Source organism: Anticarsia gemmatalis, chromosome 1 (genome assembly GCF_050436995.1).
Source record: "Anticarsia gemmatalis isolate Benzon Research Colony breed Stoneville strain chromosome 1, ilAntGemm2 primary, whole genome shotgun sequence".
NCBI lineage: Eukaryota > Metazoa > Arthropoda > Insecta > Lepidoptera > Erebidae > Anticarsia > Anticarsia gemmatalis.
Window position 1 is genome coordinate 1,662,536 of NC_134745.1, and position 23,506 is coordinate 1,686,041.

Sequence of the window (23,506 nt, forward strand, 5' to 3'; positions counted from 1 at the left end):
CAGTTTTAGCGGGATTATGTATTTTCACGAAAATTAGGTGTTTTTTGTGTAAAATGGGAAGGAATAAAAACTCAATCAGCCCTTTAACCATAATTTAATAACTTACTAATATGATTACATTGCTCTATTGTTCATAGACAGAAAATGGAATGAATCTATTGTTTTTTGGTTAACATATTTTTGTAATACATAACAGATTGAGTGAATCCCCTCAGTGCAGCAGGGACTTGCATAGTCATGAGCTTGATTTGTCCTGCCTCGGCTATGAAGTGAGCTTTGAGAAGTTCATTGATTGCCCACTCGGAGTCGTAGCGGGTAGGCCTTGCTTCAGTCGGCTCCATATTGAGAACGATGTACATAATTATGTGCGAATATAGCGGTGTTCCGACAAGTCGGACAAACATTTTGTTGTCTAGCAACTCTTTAATCAGATCATTATCTATTTCATTTTCTGCCTGCAGGTAATCCTGAAAGTAAAAACATTTGGGATTAATTATATATAAACAAGTTTCAGAAACCAGATCTAGTAATACATGGCATGTATACATGTTTTTACCTTGTTCTTGTGCACTAAGTTTGTAATATTATCTTTGGCGTGATTACATTTGCTCAGCAGCATAACCCAGATCGCATTGATCACTGATTCCTGCGGTAAATCTCGGCAGAGCCAGTCGATTTCCTAAAACAATACAATAGTTAGATACAGAAAGAGTAATATCTTTGGAACAGAAGTCTGTATTGATGAACGGTTATTGTAAAAGTAGTACTAGTACTATAGTTCTTGATTGTTTGATATTAAATTCTGGCTTAGATTAAATCTTTTTACGTATGAACGTTTGTGGGTTCTCACTTACATCATTAACAAGTACTGGTCTCCTGAGCAGCAACTTGATGAGGACCAGGCTCTCCTTTTGATCGCGAGTGTCACTCAGCAGGGACTTCAGATATTCACTGTGAAGGCTCCGAGAATCACTGCAAAAAAAGGGTTCATTACAAAAATAATATATGTGACCCACATGACACAATTTTTGCGTGATCCACAGATATTTTTTTTTGATGATCGGCTGTTTATTTGCTAATCTAGTCGGTCAGCGCGATTTCAGACGCCATTAAAAATAAGCCCTAATTCGCAGCTCTAGTTAAAACCAGAAAGTAAAACTAAACCTTTGACTAACTTTGTCTTAGTGATAGGTTCGTTCGTTTTTATTCTTTCTAGATTTTTCTTTTGAGCAACAATAATATACTAAGGGAACTAGAATGTAATTTGTATACTGACTTGTTCCTAGTAGGTGGCCAGCAGTTGAGCACATCGACGAGTACTTTCTTCTGCTGCCACGTGTCCGACAGCTCCAGGAATTTGGTGAACGCCTCGCGCCTGCCCTCCTCGCTCATTAGATATTCGCCTGTACACAAATAAATATACATCGCTTGTTAAGTATAGAAGTAACATACGTGACAGTTAAGTTAAATAAGCCTGGTTAAAAATAATAATGAGAAACTGGCTAAAAATAAAAAAAAAATGATACTTTATCTAAAAACGATAGAATAAAAAGCAAATAGAAAAAAAGTACGTAAGTACATCTTATTTAATGCGAGGGTCATTTGAAGTTTCAAACTGTAATAATAAGAAAAGTAGAAACCCTTTCAGGTTTCAGGGGGGGAGGGGGGAAACGTAGACCATTTCTACCCCGGATCCAACGTAATGGAAATTAAAAACAAAACGTACCTGTCAATTCATTAGCGTACTCCTTATGTTGCGAGTTGCCCCACTCATTTCGGAACAGTTCAGCGGAGAACTCGGCTATCTTCATCATGTCATCACTGTCGTGCACCCTGGCCCTCTGACTTAAAGACAACAGGCTGATCTGTTTGTGCGGCGGGAGACCGAACTCGGTGGCCTTTTGTAAAACTTTCTCTAGTAATTCTTCTGGAAACTTCGCCCCGTCTTTGTGGTATTGGCTTAGACGAGCGCACAGGGTTTGCGTTGTTCTAGAAAAATGTCAAATAAATTAGGTGTTTAACTCTTATATTCACGTTGTAATTAGTAACCTTCAAGTAGAATATATTTTATCATTTATCAAGTCTAAGCCGAAAACTTGTTAATATTGTTAAAGGGTTACGGTGTACGTGGTACTAGTATGTACAAAACCGAAAGTAGTGCCGTAAAACTCGCTAGAACTGCGTCACAAGTCGTGCTACCGGTAAAAGGGAAACGTTCGAGAACGTGTACGACTACGTGCGTGAACATAAACAAATTCCAGACAAATATTACGAGCACATCGATTTTCCTATAGTTATACATACTCCTGGTCGTGCAGCAGATGGTCGGCCACGTGCCGGCACACGTGGTGCGGCTCCAGCTCCAGGCGCAGGCACTGCAGCAGCGACAGCAGCGCTCCAGCGTGGCGGGCGAGCCGTGACTCTTCTCTATCATAGGTATACAGTTATACATACTCCTGGTCGTGCAGCAGATGGTCGGCCACGTGCCGGCACACGTGGTGCGGCTCCAGCTCCAGGCGCAGGCACTGCAGCAGCGACAGCAGCGCTCCAGCGTGGCGGGCGAGCCGTGACTCTTCTCTATCATAGGTATACAGTTATACATACTCCTGGTCGTGCAGCAGATGGTCGGCCACGTGCCGGCACACGTGGTGCGGCTCCAGCTCCAGGCGCAGGCACTGCAGCAGCGACAGCAGCGCTCCAGCGTGGCGGGCGAGCCGTGACTCTTCTCTATCATAGGTATACAGTTATACATACTCCTGGTCGTGCAGCAGATGGTCGGCCACGTGCCGGCACACGTGGTGCGGCTCCAGCTCCAGGCGCAGGCACTGCAGCAGCGACAGCAGCGCTCCAGCGTGGCGGGCGAGCCGTGACTCTTCTCTATCATAGGTATACAGTTATACATACTCCTGGTCGTGCAGCAGATGGTCGGCCACGTGCCGGCACACGTGGTGCGGCTCCAGCTCCAGGCGCAGGCACTGCAGCAGCGACAGCAGCGCTCCAGCGTGGCGGGCGAGCCGTGACTCTTCTCTATCATAGGTATACAGTTATACATACTCCTGGTCGTGCAGCAGATGGTCGGCCACGTGCCGGCACACGTGGTGCGGCTCCAGCTCCAGGCGCAGGCACTGCAGCAGCGACAGCAGCGCTCCAGCGTGGCGGGCGAGCCGTGACTCTTCTCTATCATAGGTATACAGTTATACATACTCCTGGTCGTGCAGCAGATGGTCGGCCACGTGCCGGCACACGTGGTGCGGCTCCAGCTCCAGGCGCAGGCACTGCAGCAGCGACAGCAGCGCTCCAGCGTGGCGGGCGAGCCGTGACTCTTCTCTATCATAGGTATACAGTTATACATACTCCTGGTCGTGCAGCAGATGGTCGGCCACGTGCCGGCACACGTGGTGCGGCTCCAGCTCCAGGCGCAGGCACTGCAGCAGCGACAGCAGCGCTCCAGCGTGGCGGGCGAGCCGTGACTCTTCTCTATCATAGGTATACAGTTATACATACTCCTGGTCGTGCAGCAGATGGTCGGCCACGTGCCGGCACACGTGGTGCGGCTCCAGCTCCAGGCGCAGGCACTGCAGCAGCGACAGCAGCGCTCCAGCGTGGCGGGCGAGCCGTGACTCTTCTCTATCATAGGTATACAGTTATACATACTCCTGGTCGTGCAGCAGATGGTCGGCCACGTGCCGGCACACGTGGTGCGGCTCCAGCTCCAGGCGCAGGCACTGCAGCAGCGACAGCAGCGCTCCAGCGTGGCGGGCGAGCCGTGACTCTTCTCTATCATAGGTATACAGTTATACATACTCCTGGTCGTGCAGCAGATGGTCGGCCACGTGCCGGCACACGTGGTGCGGCTCCAGCTCCAGGCGCAGGCACTGCAGCAGCGACAGCAGCGCTCCAGCGTGGCGGGCGAGCCGTGACTCTTCTCTATCATAGGTATACAGTTATACATACTCCTGGTCGTGCAGCAGATGGTCGGCCACGTGCCGGCACACGTGGTGCGGCTCCAGCTCCAGGCGCAGGCACTGCAGCAGCGACAGCAGCGCTCCAGCGTGGCGGGCGAGCCGTGACTCTTCTCTATCATAGGTATACAGTTATACATACTCCTGGTCGTGCAGCAGATGGTCGGCCACGTGCCGGCACACGTGGTGCGGCTCCAGCTCCAGGCGCAGGCACTGCAGCAGCGACAGCAGCGCCGCCAGCCGCACGTCGGCCGCCAGCAGCAGGCGCGCCACGCAGCGCTCCAGCGTGGCGGCCGAGCCGTGACTCTTCTCGATCTCACTATACACAACAAAATGTTGAATGAAGACCAAAAAATAGGCATAGACTCTTGCGCTACGAGATAACGCTTAAACATCACATCAGTCCGCTCGCGATCAAAGCAAAAAGTAACTCGGCAAAAAGTATTATATGTATCCGGTCAAAAATATTGAAACGGAAGGCGCGCCAATTGGTGACAACTTCACGTTTCGTTATCTTGTACCTACCTACGTTATAAAGCCTAAGAACATTTAATTATTGTGATTTTGTGATTTATAAAATAAAAGTGATTTAGTTGTTGAAATTGTTGTCAAGTCATTCTGCACGATACCTACATACGCCTACACTATGTCGACTGATAATAACGGTCAAGAATACCCTTCCGACATAATATATAAAAAAATATCGTTACTTTCATAACGATAAAACGCGATCTTGTAACTTACTATGTGGAGAAGATCTCATAGTTTAAAAGCGGTAAACGGAAATAATGTAAAAATATACAGACAAACCCTTAAAAATGTATGTTTAGTATGCGAAAAAAATTATTTTGCAAAAAAAAACTATCAAAAATCATCACTTACGGCCATATCTGATCTCTTGGTAGGTTGATGTTATCAATCAAGTTCTGCACAGGTGTCGAGTGATAGATCTCGAGGAAGCGCGCCCAGCGAGTGAGCTCCTGTGATACTTGCGCCCATGTTTGTTCACTGTAACAATACACATCGTTACAACAGACCCTAGAAATGACTATTAAAATGTGAGTGGGTATTAGTATAGGTTTCAACTTATTAACTATAGTAGTAAGATTATCAAATGCTATTTAAAATTGAAGGTCTTATCAGTATTTCTATGTAAATCGCACAGTTTTTAATAATAGTGTCAGTGTTCGATAACCATTTTTGGACTGCCGCATTATCCGCCTTTACACACATAGTCTATCGCACGTTTTTAGGAGCGTGCAGGATAACGCGCGCGAAAGCAGCGCGGTCTTCGCTCGCGATTTTCTTCGCGGGTTTGACAGATGTGCGTGGCGCGTGGTCTTTCCTTTCCCCTTACACGCGCGCTCTTTCACACGCGATGTTCTTTCATGCGCGATAGAGTGTGTGTATAAAGGGGGCTATTATCTTTCTAAGACTAGTGTAGACTGAATACGTGTACTGATGTAGACGTAGTACGTGTATATGACGAGTACGTATACGTCCGTTATTGTAGTGTTTAAGATAATTAATATCGTACAGTAAAGAGATTCCATTTAAATGACTAAATCTGTAATATACACAAGTTTATAAAGCCCAGACAAGTAAAGCGACAAGAGTATATTGATATAGTTAAACCTTTACCGATTATCAATCCTTCGCCTTAGTCAGGTAAAAGTACTAAATATATGTTTTACATACTTCTTGTTAAACTTGAAGTCGTTTTCCTGTTCCTGTTGGCAGTAGTCTATCGCCTGCATTATCATCAAGTTGCGTGTACCGGCCGGCACCCTGCACACAAACACACAAGTTGAAAACAAGAAGATTACACGTTGGAGAGATTAGAAATATTAGATTCAAAGCAAAAAAATAATATTAATCGTCGTTGCGCGTGCAAGACCGCTTAAGAGCAAAACGCGCAAAATTAAAATATCGACTTTAAGGCTAGAATCGCAGGCACGATATTTTAATTTTGCGCGTTTTTCTCTTACGCGTTATTGCAAGCGCAGCGCCGAAATCTCAGTTAACTCGTAACTAAGTGGCTCGATTGAATATTTAAAAAAAAATGATAGTTAAGTCATAAAACGATACATAAATATACTTTACATACATAACTTAGGACGCGCAAAATTCAAATAATCAGAAGAGGCGAAAGAAACAGGATCCAAAGAGAGACAGAGACAAAAAATATAATAGGTGTATTTACCGTTCAATGGCTTCGTCAGAGAAGCAGATGTCAGTGATGAACTGTAGCAGGTCGTCCTTGGCCAACTTATTGAAGTAGCTTACGCACTGCCGGTACTGCTGCATCCACTTCTTTGTGCTCGCGTTGGGCGGCAGCTACATACACATTAACCATTAGCTATTTAGTACACTAGAACTAACTGTTTATTTTATTATTGCCTGACTGATTGACAATTCTGACTGTGAGTGCTAAGCATGCCTTTGCATAATTTGGTGCATTTTTTTATTATTAAATCTATGTTAAACGTCAATAAAAATACCTTGGATTGATAAGCAAGACAGGTTTTAATAGAACAAATATATTATTTCCCCAAGTTCATCAACTTTATTAAGAAGACGGGCTTTTTTGTTTTAGGAACAAATGTAATGTAATATTATTGTACCATTTTTTACTGATAGGTTTAGAAAATACATTCAAAATTGTCATAGACAGGAACAAAAATGTAACAACTCACGCTAAAGAAATGCATAGTGAGCCACTTGGTGTAGACGGTGTTGACGGACACGGGCAGCTTGAAGGCGGGCGGCAGACTGCGCAGGAACTTGGACAGCATGCCCACGTTCTCCGGCTTCATTATGTTCAGCAGGTGCGACAGTAGCTGCTCCGCTGACGGCTGCTCGATCAGCAACTTGTAGTCCAACTCTGTATGAATGTAAGTGGTCTGATGTATTCTAATTTATACTTTTGTTACGAGTTTTATTTAAATAATACCTATTATAGGAAGTTCCGTAAGTGTATAATTAACAATACATAAATCATGTTCGGGCATATAAATTTCAAGTTTAAAAAATGATTAGAACAAAATAGTGATTTTATTCAGTTTTAATAATTGCAATGGATATGTAAAAAAGGAACGATACATAATGGTGACAGGTAAAATATATCGGTGTATTTTTAACAATTAAAAAAATACAATTCGGAAGTTTGATATACCAGATAAATTTACCTGGTGAAGCAGCTTTAGCTTTCTTCAACAGTTTGATATGTTCAACAGGCGTGTGTCCAGCCACCGGCGTCTTTTCATCCACGTTTTTCAGTAACGTGAAGTAGTTGATCAGCGCGTTGTGCTGCGAGCCCAGCAGATCCGGCCACAGGGCTTCTCTTATACTGTTCAGACAAGAAAATATGCAAAGATCCAAGCGTATATGATTAAAGTACCGGACAAAGTTATGACCATATTAAAACTAATAATTTACGACCAACAGTGATCAATAAAATAGATTGCTGTTAAAAATTTGTAAGTTTATGATCTTACAAAATAACGAGTTTACATAGGAAGATAAATTTGCACCAAGACCACGCGTTAACTATAACGACTTAGAGTTACCGATGACCAGCTTGACAAATATAGGATGCATTTGATCAAACAGTAGTCATGTAGTGGTCACTGACCGCAGGTGTGCGGCGGCAGCATCAACGCCGGCGGGCGGCGGCAGGCGCGGCGCGGCGGTGGGCGTGGCTCCAAGCGCGGCGGCCGCGTGCTGCAGCCACACGTCCAGCGCCTCCACCTTGTACTTCTGCGCCAGGGCCACCGCGCGCTCCACGTGCGACGCCTCCAGCGACCTGCACATAGTACCGAAGTTATTACTACTGTATCCGCCATATAGATGGCCCACGACGTTGACTAAAAAACCATCGTGCGAGCTACGAGGAGCTGGTAGTACACCTCGAACATACTTCGATGACTGCAATTTAAAAGCCTATTTCTACTATAATTATAACGACGGCGACGCATTACGTGAGTGGTGCGTTCAATTTGATGCGGAAGAGGATGTGACTGTTACACTTATGTATATGCACAAAAAAAACAAAACCTAGGAAAAATACGAAAGCGCTAATTCTGGAACAACTGGTTCAAATTGAAAACGTATTGTTATATTGATTAGTCTATTCATCGAGCCTATAGGCTATAATAGCATCACGCTATGAATAATATAATAGAAGTGGAATAACAATAAAAAAAATGTGAAATCGGGAAAACTTAAATCCACGCGGACAAACCAGTCTACAGCTACTACATAATAATAATATAATGCCACAGCTTTTCAATATCTAATCTTACATGATATATTACTGTATCATGTGACATCACTACACTGTATAACTGTACGTAACGATGTTCAATTTCATCCACAAGTACATCGCCGAAATAGCTCAGTTGGGAGAGCGTTAGACTGAAGATCTAAAGGTCCCCGGTTCAATCCCGGGTTTCGGCAATCTTGTCTTTTTGTTCTTTTTGTACTTGTGTAATCGCAATACACGTATAAAATAAATACTCTCTATTGAATTCGACGTTAAAATTTCCTTATAGATTTTTGACTACATTTTTTTATTATTAGTAACTCTTTCTTTTCTTTTTATACCTAATGCCTACTTAGGTTCGTATTAGTTCTCAGTCCACATACCTAGCGACTCGGTATATAATCTCCTTGCGATAGTCTTCATCGGCGTTGAACAGTAGTCCGTTGACGGTGTAACCGAGCGCGCGTAAAGAGTCCACCTCGCCCATACCCGTCAAGCGTTCTATACACTGACGTATCATCTCGAGTTGTTCTTCTGATGCATTCTTATGCTTCAGCGTAGTGCGTGCCATCTGATAAAGACAGTTTAATGTTAAATGTTTGGTGTCGCAGTGAGATAGACTAGATAATATATGTCAACAAAATTCTGAAGTTATAATCATTCATCTCAGATTTTATAATCTATTTTTTGACAATTCGATTCAGTACAATAAGTTTTAGTATATTATTATGAAGCACATTAATAAATCTGAAAATAAATAAATTTTTGTTAGAGACTTATACTTATGTATCTCTCTCTTATTACTAGGAATGTAGGATCGCAGTCAGATAAAACGAGGAAGAAGTCTAGTTGTGACCGTGTGTTGTGTTACAGTAATGTTTATTAATATGTGAAGACCTTTATACATCAATGGATAGAAGTGAGCAAAATAGTCTCATATTTCCTTCCCGTGTACTTTTTTCGTCCGTGGCTTTTATGTTATGACATACCTTGACAGGTTTAGTGAGATACACATTGTCCCGCAGCTCTGCGGAGTTGCACTTGATGAGCGTGGCGTAGAGCGCGCAGCTGACCGCCGTGTCCGTGTTGTGTCCGTCGATGAGCCGCTTGGTCTGCGTGCTGTCCTGCGTCGAGCGCAGCAGGCAAGCCACGCTCAGAGGCGTGTCCTTGTACAATATCTCTTCTGCACATTTCTGCACCACTATAGTAAATAAAACACATTAATATCGTTGTTTTTAATAACTTTCGTTAAGTATCGGATCGAGAGGTAACGGTTTTTTAGCGACTAGTTAGTTTCAGTACTCTTGTAAAAGGACTAGGTGTTTTAATAAATACAAATAGACATAAAAAAATATTTGGAAAGCAATGGACTCCAGTCTAAACGCGACGTTTAGGACATTAATGGGTTAAATGTAGTTGTATAAAAATACATAACAAACTATGTAACTTCGGTGAGATTTAATTATCAAATAAAATCCCCCAATTTTTTTTAATGAAATCATAATTATTTCTGTAAAATTATACCTTCAGCCTCCAATTCGCTAGTAGTACCATTCTCCAAACAGTTCTGTATGTAGAACCACTTGAGCACGTTGTGTCCGACGGCGGCGTGTCCGAGCGCGTCGGGTATGGAGAAGCGGTCGTAGGCGTAGTACGTGGGCGCTACGCCGTGCTCGCGGTACAGCGTGCGGTAGAACTCCTGGCAGTGGACCGTGCGGTCCGTAGCCTCCGTAGCTTCCGTAGACGATGATGTTTTACTGTCACTGGAAGAATACAAGTTAGTAATATTAACAACAGTGGTTAGGGCGCGTTCCCACGACTTACGACAGTAAGTCGTGTCGTTCTAAATGTGAACATCTCCATTTAAACATATTTATAAGCCACGACTCTCAAAACTACACGATTATCTGTCGTCACGACATAGTGGGAACGCGCCTTTAGTGGTTTCCGTAGCCTAACAACCTTTGCAACAAATGAAACACCTTTTATAAGAACTCTATATTATTGTAGCAGCGTCTATATTTTAAGGACTACGTCTAATGAGTTAATTTATAACCGCATCAGTTACTGTTTAAAATGTTGTTACGTATGTAAAAGAAGGGTAGTAAATTTTATTTATTGTTTTGAAGTTACGATGATTACTTACCTAATTTGGAATTTATTTTGGAATGTATCGAGCAGGTAATTGAAGAGTGGCACTTTCTTTTCAGTGTACGCAGGAGGCGCTATCAAATCTTTCTTCTCAATCACGGGCTAGAACAAAATACAAATAAGGTTGAATATAACAAGAATTAAAAATAATTGTGTTATTGTTTTTTGGATTTAAAATGTGGTCATACCGTTGTAATGGCATCGGAAAATTCGTCATCGGTAGACGGCCAACGTTCTGACAGTTGATTGTTTTCTTTCAATGTCACACCCATCTGCTGTAATCCTTCCAGTTCTAGAGCAAGTCTGTAAACGAAACAAAGGGAAAGTATGAAAATTAAATAGTTTGGAAAATGGTAGAAAAAGAGTTGAATATCTTAGTTGCATTGAGCAGTAATAAGGATATAACATTTTTAGCCTGAAAGAACGTTAAGCGGACGCTCGCGCGGACCCATAGAAGATTGCTTCGGCGCGGGCATAAGCGACTTGAACTGGTAACATTGCGTAATAATCCGATCTCCACGATGGGGCCCGTTGCGGTCTCACGGAAATCGTTCGCGTGCATATATGTGTGTGCACGTACGTGTTCACGGAACGGGTGCACATCCTGGGCGTCTACTTAACGCAGTTTCGGGCCTAAGAGCCCTACCTCACTAGGACGCCGTGGTGGTGTTACATATCCAAAGCAGTTACTATACTTATTGTAATGTATGCCACCTAACTCACGTGGCGACGCTGTGGCAAACCTCACAAATTTGGAAGCGTAGCCACAAGCGACAGGTCTAAGAGTGGGTATCATATCTGATTGTGTGCAGTTTCAAGTCACCTGGCCCTCAGTATCTGTTCGATGGCGTCCGGCTTGGCGTAGGTAGCGGCGGCGGCGTACAGGTCCCGGCGCGTGTTCCTGTCGGCGTGCGCCGTGCACGTGCGCGCCGTGGTGGCCAGCAGCGCGGCGCCCGGCGCGTGGCGCAGCGCGTGCAGGCGCCGGGCCGCCGCCGCCGCCGCCGCGCCGCCCGCCGCGCCCGCCGCCACCGCGTACTGACACACTAGCGTCAGCACTTGACCCTCCCTGACACAACACAATTACTACATGTATTATATTGATTATATTTTTGTACCAAAATTTAATTATGCTCACTGCAAAATTTCGCTATATAACATAAACCCCATTCCGTTTCAACGCCAACGAAACTCAAAGCCCCGACTTGACGACAAACCTTGATTTTTTTATTTTAATATGAGTAATATAAGCAGTGATAGCCGAATGGTATAAATTGACACCGCCCACGCGAGTGGTCGCAGGTTCGAACCCGAGGCAACACACCCATGACTTTTCGAAGTTATGTGTGTATTAGAAATAATTGTCACATGCTCCAACGGTGAAGGAAAACATCGTGAGGAAACCTTGCATGCCTAAAATTTGTTTAATACGTTTATTGAGGCATGCAAAGTCCCCAACCCGCACTTGGCCAGCGTGGTGGACTCAAGGCCTAACCCCTCCCTCATTACGGGAGGAGACCCTTGCCCAGCAGTGGGACATTAATGGGTTAAATTTATTTTATTATTTATTATATTATAAAACTTATTACTATCTCCGACACTTATAATACAATGCCTTAATATATTACAAGATATGCATGTCTGTAAATACCTGGTCTGTTCATCATCCCCGGCGATCCTCAACAGTGTAGCCAATTTCAAAAGCTTATGACTCGCCAAGTAAGCGTTAGAGTCCTGCTTCAAACAATCTTCTATCAGCGAAATCTTATTCTCACAGAGACGAACTAAAACAATCAATCTTTAAAATTAAGCAACATTCATTAACCAAATAATAAGTATAAAATTATTGAATGAATACGTACCTTGAATGGGAAGTATTGTTAACCCGAAAGTGCCCAATATTTGCAAAGCAAAAATAAGATCTAATTCCAGTTGAATCTCTTGATTACCGTCCTTTATCAGAGTTAAACAACACCTGCAAGAAAAAAAATCAATAAAACAAAAGTCTTGTCCTATCCGACCGAATAGAAGAAAGTTAAATATCGTACTTGGCTAACTCCAATGCTGGGTCAGTGAGCGTGCTCGCAGAATTGAAGTACTCTTTAGAGGCATTGGACACGATCTCGATGCTTCTGGCATAGTTCACGAGTTGAGAGTTGCGCGGGCGAGCTTCCAGGCTGCAGGTCAACACTTCACCTGCCAATCTGATACTGGCCGCGTCACCAGAAGTGAGGAGAGACGAAGCGTAAATCTACCAAAGAAAAATTAAATTTTGGAAAAACCAAGACTAGGAAAACGTACGACCAATTCGTGAGTCTATCTATTAATCCACTTAATATAATAATCTATAACTTACTTCATAGCATTTCTCTTTAGTGATGCAGGTGAACAGGGAGGATTGCAGTTCCAGTAAATCCTTCAGTAGCTTCTCCCATTCCTGCTGAGTTGGCTTTTCATCACTGAAAAAAATATATCAGAACTGTAGTAGAAGCCGCTCCTCGCCTACGTCCTTCGTGTTTATTTCTCGTCTTCGGTCCTTTCGTTTGTTTTTCGTATTTATTTTTGATAGGGTAGGGGCTAGTCGCCATGGCAACACAGAACCGACATGTACTACAATGCCTCCTCTACACTACTCGCAAAGTTAAACGAGGTGGACTCGAGGCCTAACCGCTCCCTCATTATGGGAGGAGACCCTTGCCCAGTAGTGGGACATTAATGGGTATTACCCGATGGCGAGGGTCCTGGCGAGCCTTGTGAGCAGGTTGTGCACGTGCTTGTGGTCGGCGCTGAGGTCGCGCAGCTCGCGCAGCGGCAGCAGCACGCCGCGCCACGCCAGGCGGCCCAGCGCCGACACCAGCCGCTCCAGCTCCGCCACGCGCCGCACCAGCTCGCTGGCGCTGATGCTGCCGTCGCTGCGTGCCACAAACGTACTCATTATACCTCACTATTAACTAATAAAAAATAGACTTATAAAATAAAAACAGTAGCTAGGTGTGGTGTAGACAGCAAAGGCGAACCGAGTAGCTGTCTACTGGCCAGGCAGCAGCACGCACTATGTAAACCAGCCAAACCATATAACGGATTACCTAGATTTCAATCGATTGGAATAATAACTCCATCAAGAATCATCAGAATTCCAAATAATCCTCGTATCCAGCTTGAATTATCATGCAGTTATCAGTTCGAAACTGTATCTACTATCTATCTCTAAACTATGTCACAGTGTTAAAGCTAGAAGTACTGTGACTCGATCGATTAAGGCACTGTATGTTTTACTTAAATGCTACAAATATACATACGTCTCTTTCAGTATAGTATCGAGTAGATCGCAAGCCTTGTCCAACTGTTCAGTACCAGAGTACGCGAACAGACAGCGCTCAGCCAGTTCCAAGTGTGTGCGCACGTCTAACTCGAATTCACTCGGAGATTGCAACACCTGCGAAAACCATTATAAATTAAACGCATATATTTTTACTTTATTCGTAGATATTCCGCGATAGATACGTCCGTACTTTTTGAAATCAGATTTTTTGTTTCAAGATGATATTACGATGACCTAAGTATTTTTAGTGCATATACTTTTGTACAGCAGTCTTATACACATCTGAAGCAAACCTTCTTACTTGAATACATGTACGAACACACGTATACGTAGACGCTTATACGAACGTATACATAGGAAAGCACTTGAGCCTCTTTCCGCAACATGCGTCTGTTTACTAGATTCGGTCGGACCAATATTTATTAAACTTGAATTACTCACCAATAATATAGACGACAGATCATCAGTGCTGACACTCTCCAGGTACTCGGTAAGTCCGCTGAGACACGCGTTGGTGCGATGCGACAAGTTCTCCACGCGCTTCAAGAACGGGATCACGAACGACTTTAAGTCATTTACAAACGATGACGCCGTTGACTGCGAATATAATGTTTATTTAGTACGAGAATACAATTATTTTTATAATACGAAATGAATGGAATCAGAGGCAATTTGACAGTAAAGAAAATGACTGTTCCACAAAATGTTTTTGCAACAAAAAATTGCATATTTATCCATATTACATGATTGTAGCTTTATCAATAGGTAAACCTAATAGGTAAACTGCTGTTAGCGGTTAACTATTAAGACGCATAACTAAACAAAAAAGTTTTTTTATTGTAATTCAACCCGCACAGAACCCACAATAGAACTTATAATTTCGACTTACCATTTTCATAAGCATACTGCAAGTCTCCAATATAGACATCTCTTCTAGCTGAGTGAGAGTAATTCCTTCAACATTTATATCATAAATCAGTGTATCGAGCGTTAGCAGATGAAACATGATATTATCCAGGCCTTCTACGGCTCCCCCCACGGTAGCTAGAGTGACGAGAGTTAGTGCGTGCGAGACAAGGCCGCTGCGTTCTTCTATCTCTCTCGCTCTGTGGTCATACCACGATGATATGTCGTCAGTAGCGGAAGGTATTTCTCCGCCTGTTTCGGACTCTGGGGTCGTGTCTTCTGACCAGTTGGAGCTCCAGATTGACCTGTTGATATACAAATATTCCTACATTTTTACTTGTATATGTTAATGTATCGACAACGAGGGATGAATCCAGGAGTTTGGTAGAGATCGAGCTTGGAGTGTTCTGGGAAAAGTATGAATTGTATATTTGAAAAATACAGAGAGAGACAAGAGAAAATTATGCAGTATATTATGCAGCTTTTTGTGCCAAGTGCCAACTTATAAAACTGAATACTAATACTTTCAAAATAAATAACTGTACTTCATTAACTCCAAGCAAAATTATATCCAAGGCCCAAGATTTATCAAAACTAAAAACGTGTTAAAAGCAATGAATAGTAACCTAAAGATCTCCTTTCTACACCAATCACGTTCAGGCTCGCACGGCGGCACCTTCAACGGGGACTTTTTATCAAACCACTGGAATTTCTGCTTCGTTGGCAGTAGGTGTTGGTAGTCTAGTGGATTGATCGTCTCGGGTAGTTTCTCCAGTACTGTGAGCTGCATCGGTATCGTCTTGATGTGGGGCCAGAGGCAGGTAAGCGCTTCGATACGACCTTCTTTAGCTATCTCCATGGCGCTGTGTACTACACTGTTGCTACGCAGACGGTCGTATTCGTCTTTTATATAGCTGGACTTCTCGCAGCGTAGGATGGACTGGAAATATTTATTTAGATTAGTTTTGGTTTTCAATTACGTAATACGTCGGAATGGTCCTACGTGTAAATATAATTTTGGAAAAAAAATTGACATTGATCAAAACTATAAGTTACATAAATTATAATATGTAATAAAGTGTACTTAGATATAATGGTCGGTTCCTTTTTGATCAAATTGCTACCGCTTAATTAATAATTTCTCTATTTATTATTTATATTTGTGACAATCCTTAAGAAACACAAAAATATGTGAGTACTAGATACAAGTAACCAAGTAAAATAAAATATTATGTGCATTTTATTTCACATGTTATTATAGTATATTGAATAATTACCTCATATAGTTTAAGCCTCTCTTTATAAAACAGCATGACATGTCGACAACGCAACAGTTCACTGGTGTACGCGTTCAAATGTTCCAGGGTTATATCATCACCGTCTGTTATGGGATCATCTTCGCGGTCTTTATTGATTTCTGTGTAAAACATACAAAAAATAACATTTATTGCCTTCCATAATAACTTAAAGCAGTGATAGCCGAGTGGTATAAGTTTTTGAAGGTATGCAAAGTCCCCAACCCGCAATCGACCAGTGTGGTGGACTCAAGGCCTAACCCCTTCCTCATCAAGGGAGGAGTCTCTTGCCCAGCAGTGGGACGTTAATAGGTTAAATATATTAATAACTTAAAGCATTCCAAATAGTTGCATTTATTCAATAAATAGCAAGTTCTGTCCAAAATATATTTAAAAATGTTACCATTCAATATCTTCTCATGAGTAAGTTCCAGTCCAAATTGTAGTAGTTCTTTAGCTGCCGGTAGAGTTTCAGGTAGACGATCCACGCATTGATGCACCGCCCAGATCTTTTTCGATACTTTACTCTGATAACATACGAAAAAACATAATGATTTAAACATTTTCTTCAGATCATTATCAGCTTCGCCTTATTCCATAACAAACAAACATAAAAATAAAAGTTTTATATTTAATCATAACATTATGTATGTTTACCGCATTACCCGCAAGTGATAAAATGAACCCCGTTTGCACAGTTGCGCCCTAGCCCCTAAGTTAATGTAAGTCCCTTATATTTTATACTGAGCATGCTTAACAATAATTAATATAGTATAATAAGTTTGGAAAGAAGATTACTTACCAAGTACTTCTGTATAGCTTCAGTGGAGACGGGGTTCTTCCTCCACTGCTGCTGGTACACGAGGTCACTGTCCAGGTCGAATGTCTCCGCTAGCGTCAGCGCTTCCGTATAGCTGCCACTCTCTATCTGTTAACAATACAGTTGTAAAATAAATAAAGTTACTATCTTTTAATAACTAGCAAAAAATAAAAGAAGTATTTAGTTTCTATATTTCTCTAGAAATTAGAGTAAAAGAGACAAAACAGTCATGTCTGTTTCGACTATGGTTCATTTTTTTGTTTCCTGTCTTGATAAACTGGCGTTTGCGTGCTTCGGAGAGTACGAAAGAGGTCGATTCTAGACATTAAAAATAACAGTACTTAAGCCACGTCAAAGGCCTTACGCGGGCTTGAACACATTGACCAGGAACCATACGATGAATAAATGAATAAGACTAGAAACTTTTCGTAAAAATACAAAAACAAACCTCACTAGACATTTTTCATAATTACCTTCCTAGAGAAGAGCTCAGTGGGCGTAGTGCTCTTAACACCGAGCAGTCTATACACTCGCGACACTACAGTGATGCGCCGCGGCTTCGGCTGGAACGTCTCCATGTCCGTGATCATGTACAGCACCGACTTCACCAGCTCCTTCGTCAGCTCCAGCATCGTGTCCTCCGTGTCTGTCTCCACTTTTACTACCTCCATCTACATACAACAACATACGTACATACAATCACTTGGTACGATCCTTATAAACGTAGGTAAAACATACACCAGAAAAAGACTGACTATAAAAGGTTGCTTTTGATTTAAATTATTTTTAATTGAATCGCAGCTTGTATTAATCAGTTGTATACGCCTATATTTATTTATATCTTTATAAACATACGACATATAACATACAATCGTGTATCTACGTGTACGTACACGTATACGTGCGTATTATACGTCTGCATATGAACATGCACAAAAAATTGGTCGTAATCCAATACAAAACCGATACAACTAAAATGATATAATAAAAACAAAGGAATACGTACACTCTCATCACTGCGTGACTTCTTGGCGGGCAGCACGTTGGACTCACACTCTAGCACCATGAACGAACCGTCGTGCGCGTACGTGATCTGTACAAAAATATAACATTATAATAAGCTCAGTTCTTCAAAATCACAGCATTTTTTTTTTCATATTTATCTTTTATTCACTTAAAACTGTGGGTTGATAAAATTGGCATGGCCTTACTTTTACGCAACTTCAAACGCCTTTATACGTAAAATGTTTCATATGATAAGTGAAAAGGTTTTGTGAAGTAAATAGGGTGATTTAAAAGTATTACAATACTAACCCGTGGTGATCCTTGGAAGAACTCCGGTTTCTTGCCGAGTATATTAGCCATGTTCTCAATATCACACACTGACACTGCTCCGCTAAATCGCGACAATATTATCTCCTAGAAAGAAAAACATCTTGTTATTTAAATTGTCTAACAATAAGTCAGCTTAACTGTGACTAAAGACAGATTTTTAGCAAATGAGAGTTGATACATCAGACCTTCCGAAACTCTGTCAGCTAGGTAATTACTACATAACACTACTTTCTATTAATATAAAAAAAAAACATAAGATAAAAAATGAAACGTACATCATTAGTCCACCAATTAATATCAGCCGGGTAGAACACTCCGAGGTCTTTCTTGGTGATCTTCTCGTCTCCAACGAGAGGGTTCCTAAGGTCGTGCTGTGGCTGCAAGGCGAGGGGCCAGCGGTACAACAGCTTGAGTAGCGGTAAACGCCATACTGACACGTCGCCGTTACAGTGCAGACATACTAACTTAGTGCCGTCGGGGGATAATTCCATTTGGACGATGAAAGCCTGTGAATATATGTTTAAAAATTTAAGTACTGTCTTAACTGGTGTTAGGCAAACAAGTATGTATTACAAAATACCCAGGTTTATCCCTTGTAGATGAGTATAAGTAAGCTTAATATGGCTTAACAAATATTACAAAATACTCAGTTTCATTGTTGATGAGTATAAGTTAACTTACTAAGCAAAATATTGACAGATTGTTCCATCATTTTATCTTTTAGATACGTTATTAGGGACTTATTCATAAGCCAGGAAATTTGTCCAAGCCGGAAAGCTTAATTTAACTGGCCCTCACAGCCAGTCTCCCAGCTTATGGCATTAATTTCCTTTCATCTTTTACAATGTTTCATAGAACGCAAACTACAGGAGACACTTACCATGTTCTTAGAGTATCCGAAAGGTAGATAGAAGTTGAACCGTTCATTAGCGAGTTGTGCTTCAAGTTCGTCTGACACGACGGACAGTTTGTAGAACGGCTCGTCGTTCAGTATACGCCATGCTGTGATACCCGCGCTTAGAGGTGATGTTGGATCCTAACAAAGTGAAAATAATCACGTTAGTCTTTGTAACAACAACATGAACATCTAATGATGTTCGTGACGAAATATAGGACTTAAAACATAAGAATAGTTGAAAATAATAACTGTTTTAAAGGACATAAGGTAATTCAATCATATAGTGGGGTAGTGGATCTACAGTAATCAGACATGTTTTGTAGGGCTATGTCAAATTAAAGAGTCATATTCATCAATTGCTCTCTGACTTGAACTATCGACTTATCATAAGATATTACTTGGATTTGATTTCATCTAACAAGGAATCACAAAAAAAGTATAAAAATGTAGTGTATTACCTTAGCATGTCCGCGAGGTACGCCAGCAACGTACAGTGTAGCATGCGCTTCACAATACGCGACGGCCGCCACTCCGCCCGCGAAACGGAACGTGTGGTGCAACTTGAAGCCATCTGTCTGGGACACGAGGTAACCGCGTAGCTTGCCCCCATAAGTCACTACTAAGACCTCCCAGTTCCTGGAGCAAAGACATATATTTTTTTATACTATACTACTCATGTACTTAATGCTATTTCAAATCAATGGTTTCAATTATTGCAAACTAATAAGTTTTGCATTGCCTGCTAGCAATTGAAGTGGCACACAAGGGGAAAATATCAATAAACAACAATAATCGTTGAAATGACAGCAGGTCAGTGCTCCCACTCATAAGATAAGATAGGAAGACTATGGTACAGATTGAGAAGATGGTTTATATTGAACAGAATTTAAATGAGATAGAGGGTATATTGAGATAGAGAGAGGATTTTTTTTTTATTTAAGTAATAAATCAGAAATATTGGTTTACCATTTGGTATCCTTAACCCTAAGAGGCATGAATATTATATCGGCAACTGCATGTGTGTTGTCAGTACATTCCATTCCTCCTGGCCGAGAACAATCCTGAAAATAAAATTTTAAGCATTTAGAGATCAGCATTAATCTAGCTATTTTTAATGACTATAGTTTGACCAAAGACTAGGCAAGTTCAGTTTACAGAGCTGACTTTCATTAAAAAAGAGCTGGTAATGGTAAGAAAAAGTAAATTGCAAGGATAACAAATACTCACAATAGGAATGTTGAACAGGTTGGATGCAGTAAGATCAAAGAAGCTGACCACTCCATTGCCATAAGCCAGTACTAAAAAAGAACAATCAGGGCTCCAGGCTATTTTACGCCACTGTGGATAGACATCACGGCTCACTGTAAAATTTTATAAATTTTAATGTGGTCTCTTAATTAAATGAATGAAAACATTTCTTTGATTTTTATTGACACTGCACATTGCAATTTGGGAGGAATTAGAGTATTGTGTAGAAAGATCTCTTGTAAGCAATAAAAACATAAGAATTCGTCCAAACTAAATATAACATGAAGGATTTTAGAACAATAAGAAGTATTTCATACCGGTTGTCCTCGCCGCAATAGTAGCATACTCTGATCTTTTTGTTCTTATTTCCAAGATATTATCGGTTAAAACAGCGATCACTTTCCCCTCGTCGCCCAGGGCTATATGCCATTTCTGTTGTTTCTCAATGTGCCTAGTTAAAAATATTTATTTTATTATAATGTTATTTTAAAATATCAATCAAGCACATAGTTCATAATGTACTCACGCTGTTACCCCATCGATTAAACTTTTCTTAGGGCCCAAAAAGTTCAACCAGCGCCAAATAGCAGATATATTTTCTGGCAAAATACTGTCCGGCTTTTGCTATTAAAAAAATACAACTTGCGTTATTCGAATTCGAGAATACAGCTTACAGTCGAACAAATATGTTTTATAAAGCAGTAAATTGTTGATGATAAATAAATATATGAGTTCAAATATGATAATAACAAGAATACACAAACAAAAATATGCTGGCACTTACTATGTATTCAGGTTCGGGTTTCCATTCCGAAAATACATATAATTCGTGTAAGATGGACTTCTTTTCTTCCATTGTAAAGGATATTTGTCTTGTTATTCTACACTTTTATGTACTTCGCACTTTTTCAGACAAAAATCTCCATTTAGAATATCGATCAATAATAGTCATTCCTCATTCCACCGTATGTTTTTGACAGTAAACTGACAACCCAACACAATTTGTAACATCATTTCTCAACGAATTCAATTGTAAAAAAAAGAACTTTAGTCATTTTTGCAACAATCTTCAAATAATAATTACTGTTCATGAAAAATGAACGAACATTGGACAATAAAAACTAAAATTCGTTACAACAAAGGGCAATGACAAAAAAATAAAAAAATTAAAATAGTTTTCGCTCACCAGCTATAAGCTATTTCTGAACGTTATATTTACCTTCAGTTGAACAAATAAAATAAAAAATAAATAAATATCATAAGAACAAGAACACAGATTTGAGGTTATGTCAAGTTAACGACAGTAAATAAGTATTATTTTGGTTTGGTTTAAATCTAAATAATCTAATAATGGATATTCTAAACGAAATGTATCATAAGGTAAATGCCCATCTTTGGTTCATATATAGTTTTGATAGTATATCGTATTTTGTATGAAGTATTAATCTGACTGTATTCTTTATTTTCAGACTGTTACCGAAAATGAGAGAAATCTTTGTTTTTGGACAGATTATTTAGAAAATCTCAAAGCATTAGATTTTAGTACATACAGTGAGAAGCTAAAAGTTCCTGTCCTTGTGCCAATTGGGAGTAAGATATTATTTAGAGGGGAACTAAAACATACCAATGAAGTTACAGTCTCTCTGGGCGCTGACTACTTTGTGAAATGTTCTACAAAGCAAGCTGATATACTCAGACAACATCGAATAAAAGGTAAAACTTTTCTACTAAATTTATTCAAAACTGTTATCTTGTAATCATCTATAATCTTCAAATGTCTTTTAATTTCAGGAGCTCAGGAAAAAGTTGACACTTACACAAAAGAGAAAGAGTATTTAGAGAATCAAATGTCCTTTACAAAACAAAACATTTATGATAATCAAGGCCAGGAAATAATAGAGTATCACACAGATGAAGAGGACAAAGTATGGAGAGCTAAACATAAAGAAAATGTTAAACAATACATGCAGAAGAGAGGGAAAGAGAAAGCAAATACTACAAGCAATGATGTGACAGATGAAGAACTATGGAACAGACTAGAAGAATTAGAACTACAGGAAGAGCTAGAGAATGAACTTAATGACATGAACACTGATGTAAACTTGTCTAGTATAAGAGAAACTAAAACAGATACCTTTGTTGTAAAAGAAGAAGACAGTATCAATATAAAAGAGACAGCATCAAAAATAAAAGAGACGAAACATGAAGAAAAGGCTGAGAAAGAAATGAAAAACAAAAAGGTTACATTTGAAGAAGCCAAAACACATTCAAAGTTAGATATGCTTCAGCAAGTGATTGATAGGCAGAATGAATTGGATGAGAGGTTGCAGGATCTGAAGAATAGAGAAAGGGGTCAGAGTAGAACTGAAGAGGATTTATTGGCTAAATTAGAAGAATTAGAACAACTTGATGAACTTGAAGATGAAATGAATAGGTAAGGCAACATGTTTATTTAGATTCTTTAGTTCCTAACCTGCACATGGCCAGTGTGGTGGACTTAAACCTGTGGCCTAAACCCTCCCTTATTCGGGAGGATACCTCTGTCCAGCCGTGGGACAGCAAAGGGTAAATAAGAAAGTTATTCTGACTGCCTTATACAAAGTGTAAACAACTAAGGATGACTAAAGTTTTTTAAAAGCTACATTTTATTTACCTTTGCAGGTTGGATGATATGATTGACAATGAAGATATTGATGATGAAACTGATGAAACTGATGAAGAAGAGAAAGAAGAGCCCAGTAGGTTAGAGCCAACAAAACTGGAAAGGAGAGTTTCTTTTGTTGATGAAGATAACAGTGAAACTCTAGAATTAACCTTCAAGCATAGTGAAGTTGAACCAGATAACTCTCCCTATGACCCAGAGAAAGGTATACAGAAACCTAGTGATATTTATAAAGCACACTCCAGTCTCTTTGAAAGTGGGACCACATCTATACTTAAAAAATCTAAATATGCAACAGACAATGATATTCCAGAAATGCTGAAAAAACCAGAGACTAAAGTTGAAAAGACAATTAGTCAGACTCCATTAGAAGAAGACAGACAGCAAGAACACATTCCTCATCAAACAATTGTAATAAAAGATGTTGTAGAAAAAATGGGACAAGGAGATAATACATTACAAACTGAAAAGAAACCTATGAGCTTGTTCAAAAAGAAAAGAATGCAGAATAAATCGTAATAAAGAAATGATAACCTATAATTATTGTGTTTATTTATTGTTCGTCCAGGCTAAAAACCCAACACTGCCAGAATGCCCAGAATATAAATTATTATCTTTAATTATCAACATTGAACAGAAGTGACAT

The 23,506-nt window shown here is 40.5% G+C and overlaps 2 protein-coding genes and 1 non-coding gene across 3 annotated transcripts; 2 read left to right on the forward strand and 1 right to left on the reverse strand.

Moving 5' to 3' along the window:
* Nucleotides 1–84: 84 nt before the first annotated feature.
* LOC142977474 (NBAS subunit of NRZ tethering complex-like) lies at nucleotides 85–21,173 on the reverse strand. Its single transcript, XM_076121409.1, has 43 exons — nucleotides 20,983–21,173; nucleotides 20,725–20,822; nucleotides 20,516–20,649; nucleotides 20,178–20,311; nucleotides 19,917–20,011; nucleotides 19,409–19,586; nucleotides 18,933–19,088; nucleotides 18,328–18,558; nucleotides 18,032–18,136; nucleotides 17,724–17,810; nucleotides 17,191–17,388; nucleotides 16,700–16,825; nucleotides 16,301–16,424; nucleotides 15,880–16,019; nucleotides 15,229–15,542; nucleotides 14,586–14,907; nucleotides 14,138–14,293; nucleotides 13,674–13,810; nucleotides 13,101–13,286; nucleotides 12,731–12,833; nucleotides 12,423–12,625; nucleotides 12,237–12,349; nucleotides 12,026–12,158; nucleotides 11,201–11,443; nucleotides 10,566–10,680; nucleotides 10,373–10,479; nucleotides 9,751–9,989; nucleotides 9,216–9,427; nucleotides 8,610–8,797; nucleotides 7,597–7,767; nucleotides 7,151–7,311; nucleotides 6,659–6,846; nucleotides 6,166–6,299; nucleotides 5,661–5,750; nucleotides 4,845–4,970; nucleotides 4,101–4,281; nucleotides 2,488–3,922; nucleotides 2,305–2,446; nucleotides 1,727–1,989; nucleotides 1,277–1,403; nucleotides 855–972; nucleotides 557–679; nucleotides 85–467 (listed from the first exon to the last, which is right to left on the reverse strand). Exons 1-43 carry the CDS (start codon nucleotides 21,052–21,054, stop codon nucleotides 156–158), a joined length of 8,220 nt encoding a protein of 2,739 aa, XP_075977524.1. The 5' UTR covers nucleotides 21,055–21,173; the 3' UTR covers nucleotides 85–155.
* On the forward strand, nucleotides 8,348–8,420 carry TRNAF-GAA (transfer RNA phenylalanine (anticodon GAA)). Its single transcript has one exon. It is a non-coding gene; the product is annotated as a tRNA-Phe (tRNA).
* A 248-nt stretch (nucleotides 21,174–21,421) lies between the features above and the next one.
* uri (unconventional prefoldin RPB5 interactor) lies at nucleotides 21,422–23,388 on the forward strand. Its single transcript, XM_076117821.1, has 4 exons — nucleotides 21,422–21,578; nucleotides 21,668–21,911; nucleotides 21,990–22,632; nucleotides 22,860–23,388. Exons 1-4 carry the CDS (start codon nucleotides 21,549–21,551, stop codon nucleotides 23,377–23,379), a joined length of 1,437 nt encoding a protein of 478 aa, XP_075973936.1. The 5' UTR covers nucleotides 21,422–21,548; the 3' UTR covers nucleotides 23,380–23,388.
* Nucleotides 23,389–23,506: the final 118 nt, after the last annotated feature.